The following is an 8,532-nucleotide window of genomic DNA, read 5'->3' as shown; positions in this document are numbered from 1 at the left end:
AAAAAAAAAAAAGTCTCCAGGAATGAGAAGACAGCATAGTTATCAATAAACCACCGGGCTAATCCCAGTTTTGTGTACAGTATAGGATCTGTACAGTGGGAGAGGTTCTACACACGAATAAAAATTTATCGCTAATATTCTGGTGTATATTATAGTGTATGGTTAGGGAGTAAGTTCCTGGAGGGACATTTCTTCAAAGCATATTGACAAATTTATCTATTGTGCGAAATAATAAAATGACTGAGAAGCTGGAAGAGGAGCTGATCAGACCAAAATAAAAATTATTATAGACATGCTAAAAAACTTAACCAAACAAAATTTTCTTTAGCGCCTACAGAATCACACACTAGGTCTGGGGAGGGGGGTTGTTCAGTGGTAAAATTACTTGCCAAATAAATATGAGGACTGGAGTTCAGATCCCCCCAAATCAAGTAAATGTCAGGTGGGTGTGGGGGGCGACCAGTGACTCCAGCCTTAGGAGGCAGAGACAGGAAATTCCCAGGGTTGGCTACGGGAATAGATGTCTCAATGAGCCCTGGCCTTCATTCAGAGACACTGCTTCAGTAAGCAAGGTGGAGTCAGAGATGAGCCTCAAAATCAACCTCAGCCTTCCCACACATGTGTGTGCATGCACACCCCATCACCCCATACCTATACACCCCCACACATATAAAACATACATACATACATGCACTACATATACAGAGAGAGAGAGAGAGAGAGAACCAGAAAAGAATTCTATACTTACTTCAATGTGTTTCTCCTTATTTTATAGTCACTTTTCAATAGGATCTTATGACAAAATTCAGAATATAACCTTTCTTTTTCTTCATTATTTTATTATGTGCATGGATGTTTTGCCTGCATGTATGTCTGTGTATCACATGCATTACTACTGACGTCAGAAGCCAGAAGAAGGCATTAGATCCCCCTGGAACTGGAGTTACAGTCTGTTATGAGTTGCTTTATAGGTGCTGAGAAATAAATCCAGGTCCCCTGAAAGAGCAGTGGGTGCTCTACACCCCCGGGCCATCTTTCCAGCCCCTCAGAATCTACCTTCAGGGGATCTTTGCCAACAGAATATGTATATTGTGTCTCAGATCACTTGAAACAAATGAGTCTTCAACAAAATAAAATCAAACATGCACACACACACACACAAATACATACATGCACATAGACACAAAAACAATAATCTAAGCCCAGCAAAAGAAACTAAAATAGAATCATTACCTTACAAAATTCACTGTTACGAATAAAGTCACAGTGAAAACTACGGAGTTAAATTTGAAATACTTGATTTCTCCACAGCCAATGACAATGCCAAAGAAAGCGTATATTAAGTGTTCATATACAGATGAGCACATTATTAAGAACCTAGGAGGGATGAAAAGGAAAACACATTATAATCAATGGACTTTAAGATCTATTCTTTTTCACATGAAAGCACCCATTTTACACCTATCACCGCTATCTCAGTGGAAGCTGTGGTCTCCGTAACAGTTACGGTCAACATGAAAAGGTGTTTTGTCAGGCTGAGATACTCAGATCATTATCTTCATTATACCAAAACCCATGGGATGCCTCTCAAAACACAACAAAAGAGCAAAGCGGAGAATTAAAAGCTCTCCCCAAGCTGGCGATGTACCAGTTTCTCTGGGGTTAGCCTGCAGTTTACCTAGTACTGGAGCTGACATTGCAAAGCCCAGACCAAGGGTGGGCTGCAAAGAGGCCCCGGGGTACCTGATGGGTGATAATGACCCAATACTTCCTTGCCACCTCTCCTGCTGGAACTGGCACATGCTCCTCCCCTTAGTTTGAAAAATCTCTCTTGTCTGATTTTCAATCTGCTGAATGCCTACAAGTCTTGGAAACCCGGTTCTTTTCCTGTGTTCTCCATCCAACGCACTCTGGTTAGACATGACCTCTTCTGTGTTCCTGAAATGCTATCCCAGCACAGTAAAGCAAGGAAAAGCAATCGATTTTTCTTGGATTGCTTCTGGGAAAAATCTATGATGCTCTCCATGCTGGCTTGAGTCGGAGGAGCCAGATCCTTCATCAACAGACAGATCTCAAACCCCGCCTCCTCTCGATTCCCTCTCGTAGGACTTCCCCTTTAAACTGGTGAAGTAAGCTGTTCAGCCCCAAAGCCTGTCTCCTCAAAAATGGCTCTCAAAATCTACCCTAGGGAAGGAGCATTACAAAGCCCTGTTCTAGCTGTGATAAAGCATTATCTGATATAATCAGCACATGGTGTGACTCTCCAAGTTATTTCAATTTCCGGATTCAAGCCACTCAGAGCTCCTATGAAGAAAGAAAGGAGTGGAGGCCCTGAGGTCCCAACTCTTTTTTTTTTTTTTTTTTTTTTTTTTGGTTTTTCGAGACAGGGTTTCTCTGTATAGCTCTGGCTGTCCTGGAACTCACTTTGTAGACTAGGCTGGCCTGGAACTCAGAAATCCTCCTGCCTCTGACTCCCAAGTGCTGGGATTAAAGGCGTGAGCCACCACGCCCGGCTAAGGTCCCAACTCTTACCTCTCAACTGTCATAGAATAACTGAGGAATTGAAGGATTTTAAAAATATCTCCATAGGGTCCAACAATCCCTTTGCAAATAGTAGGATCCAAAAATACGTAAGTTTAGAATGCCTAGTAAGTTGTTTGTTTGTTTGTTTGTTTGTTTTTTGTTTGTTTTTAATATAAGCAGGTATACCATTTAACAATAGCATGCTTTTGGGTTTTGTTGTTATTGGGTTTTGGTTTTGGTTTTGGTTTTGGCTTGGAAATATCTTATTCGAATTGCCACCAGCTTCAAATTCAACAGTCAGGACATAGCAGGCAGGAAAAGATAGTGGCGTAAGTGAAAGAGCAAACAAGGGTTAGAGAGATGGCTCAGTGGTCAAGAGCACTGACTGTTCTTCCAGAGGTCCTGAGTTCGATTCCCAGCAACCACCTGGTGGCTTACAACCATCTGTAATGGGATCTGATACCCTCTTCTGGTGTGTGTGAAGACAGCTATAGTGTACTCATACATATTAAATAAACAAATAAATCTTTTTTAAAAGACCAAACAAGTGGAATGACCAATTACAGTAAGTAATGAGTAATTACTGAAAGGCAGCACTACCAACAACCAAGTGCAGTTGCTACACTAATCCGCAAGCCTTATAAACCAGTTAGTCCCAAGCTTCGTTCACAAACACATCAAAGGAACAAAGGAACAAAAGTTATAGGTGCCAAATTTGTTTCATCTTGCAAAACCAAAAGAAAAAAAAAAAAAAGGTGCCATCCTCCATCACAGGTATTTATTCTTTACAGGATAATTTAAATGCTTAAAACAATTATTTCAGAACAGCCTTTACACTGAACAACTTTTAATGGGAAAAGTTAGAGTGAAGGCTTATTGTCCACATCTGCTTTCATTTGAGATGAGAATTTCTTTGGCAGATTTCGACTTACTGTCTGTGATTTTGCATGGTTTCTGAGAGGAGGCCTAATCCATTGGTCTGAGAAGACACTGATCCACCCCCCACCCTCACCTCCACCCCCACCCCCACTCCAACACCCACACCCACCCCAACCCCCACTCCAACACCCACACCCACCCCAACCCCCACCCCCACTCCAACACCCACACCTACCCCAACCCCCAACCCCACACCCACCTCCACCCCAACCCCCAACACCAGGTGGGAAGGGTAGGTAAGAGTTTTGCTGGTGATGCATCTCGCTCTGACCTCCTTCCTTCTTCCTTCCTTCACACATTACGATGGCGTCACCCAAGTGTGGATGTGAAGGGGAAAAAAAAAAAAACCCAACAATTCATAGTATAAGTCTATCGGAGTGACGTAGAGAAGGCACTATTGTCTCTGAACCACCAATTCTTTCTTCAGAATGACAACATCGATAATGCTGATCACTGATGGCACATTGAAACGTTAAAGATAGAAATATGTAAATAAATAGAATTGTATTAGCCTCCTCAAAGACAAGATCGGCCAAGTATTAAAATTCTCTGAAATCTAGACTGAATGCACATCAGGAAACTCACTTAGTAATGATGAACTCCATCCTCGGTTTAAAGCTTAAAGAATCCAAATTCAGGCCTACCGTGACCAAAGCAACAATGCCCGACATTCCGAAATATTCCACTGGGGAGAGAAGAAAGTGAAATAAATTTAAATGTGATTAAATCTATACACTGATGCGCCCTGAGGAAAGAAAGAGTAGGAAAGGTGAAAGTAGCGTTTCTTATTTAGAAAGTTGCTTCAAGGGATTGGCCTAATGCTGTAGCTCAGGGAATAGCAGTGCTTCTTCTGAGATGGGCAATAGAATAAACACCCAGCCTTTGTGAGCCATGGGACCTTCCTCAGCTATGATGCTGCAAGAAGCCGGAGGTAACATGCAGACGGTTGGCTAGCCAATAAAATACTACAGACTTTAGACTTCAAATAATCTTCATCTCCATGAGATTTTATTCTTTGATTCTGCTCTTTTCATAAAGCTGTTTTTAGCTCAGAGCAGATTTGACCCAGTTTGCCAATCCTACATCATCACTGAGGCTAGGGCGAGTGGGAAAAGAAATGACGTAATCTCCGCTCAGCACCTTGGGACATTGTGCTGCGTGGGCCAGGAGTTGCTGCTTCCTGGAGCATTTGCCCTTCCCTCCCAGACTAAATTGGCAATTCACTGGGCTCTAAATGTTGAAACATAGTCTAGGGAGAATGTTAGAACACAAAAATACTAAAGGTGCCGGGCTACAGAGTCTCCAAGGAGCCCAGGGTGACAGTAGACAGAAAGGAAGAGAAAGAACATCCAAGCAAGCAGTGGAAGAGCTTTCAAACAGGGCACAGCACGCTGCTTATGGGAGGTGACCTCCCCTTTCTCCATTAATGTCCCCCAAATCTGCAAAGCAGGTGTTAAGTGAGATGAATAGCACCTCACATCCTTATTGCAAGCATTAACTTAGATGATATGTTCCTCGGCATATTTGCATGGCAGTGGATGGCCACTCTTGTGATTCCAGTATTAACCACTGTTGTGACTACTATAGTACTGATTTTAATCCACTGGTCTACCGCTTATCAAAATTCTTTTCATTTATTTATTCACTTAACTTCACTTTGGACTTTATATATATATGCACTTTCCTATCTAATTTAACTTCAACAATCAAGTCGAGTAAAGCTAATAGTTTTGCTTTATGTTTTGATAGGGGACAACTGTCAAACTCTTATTTCCAGTTTCTTTTTATAATGAGTAAGTACATGCTAGTTCTTATTTTTGTCTGATATATATAATCTTGGTTTATATATTATCATATATATTCTTGCTGAGTTTTAAACACGTTTTAATCAAATGTTTGTGTTTCACACATTTTTATCAAATGTTTGTGTTTCAATGACTTGAACCAAACTGACGGAACATTTTTGGTTATATTGATAAGTGAAAATAAGGAACTTGTATTGTTAATTATGTGAGAGTCCCATCCCAACTTGAAAACGTGTGTGTGTGTGGGGGATGGGAATCCTCTAACGTGAAAGGGAGGCTGAAACGCCTTCTGCTGCGACCCGGTCCTGGCACTCTGCCCCCGGCTATCATCCATTTAATCTGTCTAAGGGGGCACCAAGCATTGGCTGCAAACACCTCCATTCCTATTAGGAAGAAGAAATGAACCAGCATTCATGAGCCACCCTGTCTTGAACCCAGTAGGGAGCTGGCAAAGGCTCAAAAACAAGTGTCTGGGATTGGGGAGAAAGACACGCCCCGCCCCCCTCCAGGAACAACTGTCACTCAGAAGGAGGTGGGAGGAGCTGTGTACACAAGGGGCTCACAAGCATAGCAAGCTTCATTAATGCATGCAGTGCCTTACACAAATGGAGTATTATTAGACCGATTGTATAGAAGAAGAGACAAGCTTAGAGAAGCTAAGTATTTCCCAACGTTGCTGATTGACGGAGTATATCTGGATTCTGTCTACTCAAAAACACACTGAGAGGGAATGTTGGTTCATTCCATCAGCACGTATTAAATTACTGTCGGGGATTTGACCAACTCTAAGCTTGGCTGAAAGGAGGAAAAACTAATCGAGTGAAGAGCTGACTATGAGCACCACTCATACTCAAGAGACTCACAGTCTGGTCGGGAGGTGGAAAGAATGAAGTAAGGCATCCACAAAACTTTCACAAAGGAGCAAAGAAATAACGCTGAAGGAAACGCGCATTCCGTGAACGTTTTCGCTAGTTTGACTGGCTCAGGGCAGTAAGCAACCACTAGGTGGCGATATATCTACAGGAAAAAGAAAACTGCCTTTCCATAGCTAGAGGTGTAAAAGACAGCTGAGATCTTCATTTTGCTCCACTGTATGAGGGGAGCAAAAGCAGTTTGGTCATAGTTAATATGGTTCCTGGGAACTGAAACACCTCAAGACCCAATTTTACAAAACTGAACTAACGGAAGGCCCACTGGGGCTGGGTACAGTTACTCCTGCAATTTACCCGATGCCCCAGCTTCTCTTCCAGACACAAGCACTCTTGATCTCCCCACTCTCGTTTCCCACCTTCTAGATTCAAGAAAAGATCGCTATTTGAAAGGACCTTTTAGTTTAGTGAGTGAAGGATGACGAGCTTGGAAAGCCCTCGGGAACTTCTTCGCCAACTTTTCCCATTTTATGGGGTGAGCAGCTCAAGAGTCCAAACAGAAACAACTCCATGTCAATTCCGCTTCTAGGGCACTGCCATGGACTTACTGTAGGGTTAGAGAAAGGGTACTCAAAGGGCTAAGAGTACCCAGACATAGGAGCGCAAAGACAAGAGGTTATAATAAGAGGCCAGGAGAGAACTAGATCTGACAGAGAGGTGATATGGCAAAACACAAAGGGGCGGGGGTGGTAACAGAGAGGAGGAAGACATGAAGCAGGGAAAAGGAGCAGGGCAAACCAGGACTGCCAGGCTCTCCAGTAGGATGGCAGTTCTTGTGTTTGTTTGCCTTACCAAGGTAAAACGTCATGTACACCAGTGAGAAACAGAGAACAACGTTCGTCAGTGTGTTGCTAAACAGGTCGGTCAATATAATCTGAATGACTCTCGTACACCAATAGCCACATACGGTGCTTCCAAAGATATCAAAGCTGAGTCCGATGATTATGTGTAACTCTAAACATAAAAGAAAGGAGAGAAAAGGGAGAAAGAAAAACGTGAGTTAACCATCTGGGTTTTGGCTTGTCTGTGTTGTTTTGGTTTTTTACTGACTGCACTTTGGTTTGTAAACAGGGGGCCTATTCTTCCCCAGGCAGAGTGCCCTGTGAGAGTCTGATAAATCTACTTAATGTAGACTTCCCCAGGGATGTAAGCGAGCCCCCATTTACACTCTGGTAAACAATCCCAATGAAACTCCTTAGGTCACACACAGAAAGGCATTAGACAGGAGGGCTGACTGCAGAGATGAACAAGGAGTGTGGGGAAAGAGACAGGAGAGACTAACAGAAGTGGATACGATTGAAACACATCATGAAAGCATAACAAAGCCCGTTACATGATGAATGTGTGCTAATAAGCCATTTTAAAATTATCTACCCGATTTCCACCAACACTTCCTTATGCTTTTGGTTCTCCCTACCCCCTCTTGCAGCTACCGCAAATGTGTCCCCAGGGCTCATGTCTCCCCCTCACGCTGTGCTGATTCCTGCCATTCTTCTCTAGCTACTAACGAAACATCTAGAAACCCGTCAGGGGAATGTATTCTGCATCCCAGGCACCATTAGCCACACAAATCTGGCTGTTGTCCCTCTAGGATTGTTTTACCAATACTGCATTAGTTGTTTGCCTTCACCCTCAGATCTAAGACCACGCACAACTCTTAGCATCCACCAACTGAGATACATGCTGATCCCAGCTAGAGGGATAACCTGGACTGGATGATGCAATTGTCCATGTGTGTATGCATGCTGAGGGACAAGAGATGGGTCTTTTTAATTATTTCTTTTCTTTCTTTTTCTTTTGAGATTGTAAAATTATATCATTTCCTCCTTCCCTTTCCTCTTTCCATCCCTCCCATATACCCCAGCTTGCCTATTACAGATCAATCCAACACACACTTGGCATTTCAGCAATCACTAAAATGCAAATATGGTTATATTTTCTTGTTTACCTCACTTCTCATTTTAATTGATCAGAGAGCAATGTATAGAGAAAGATGAAGAGACAAATGCACTTTCGTTTCAACAGTAATCTTAGGAAGTATACAGACAGAACACCAATGATCTTACCTCTGAACATGGACGTGTCAGTTGAGTGACCTCGAAAAATTCCAAAGAAAATGCATGTGAAACTACAAATGATCAACGACTCCCCTCTGATGATATCCGTGTACATCTTAGAAATACCTGAGAAAGGAAAAACAGGATGTCATTTAATGTCGAGCGTGGAAATGATGCTCTCACGTAGAAAGCAGAGAAGAGATAGAACGTGACGGGGGGAAAAAACAGAAAAAGAAGACCATTGTAACGGGCATGGGTCTGAGACAATTCCAGCTAACA

General features: G+C 42.5%; 1 protein-coding gene across 1 annotated transcript in view; it reads right to left on the bottom strand.

Annotated features, from left to right (window-relative positions):
- Positions 1-8,532, bottom strand: part of Slc9c2 (solute carrier family 9 member C2 (putative)) — a 59,217-nt gene that overhangs the window by 34,070 nt on the left and 16,615 nt on the right. Inside the window, exons 6-9 of the mRNA XM_021177277.2 lie at positions 8,263-8,379; positions 6,989-7,150; positions 4,048-4,147; positions 1,234-1,377 (exon numbers count right to left, since the gene is read on the bottom strand). Of these exons, the coding sequence (XP_021032936.1) occupies positions 1,234-1,377; positions 4,048-4,147; positions 6,989-7,150; positions 8,263-8,379 (523 nt within the window). The remainder of the gene's footprint in view (positions 1-1,233; positions 1,378-4,047; positions 4,148-6,988; positions 7,151-8,262; positions 8,380-8,532) is intronic.

This window comes from Mus caroli, chromosome 1 (genome assembly GCF_900094665.2).
Source record: "Mus caroli chromosome 1, CAROLI_EIJ_v1.1, whole genome shotgun sequence".
Lineage (NCBI taxonomy): Eukaryota > Metazoa > Chordata > Mammalia > Rodentia > Muridae > Mus > Mus caroli.
The sequence above is the reverse complement of the archived record's forward strand: the minus strand, read 5'-3'. Positions and strand labels throughout refer to the sequence as shown.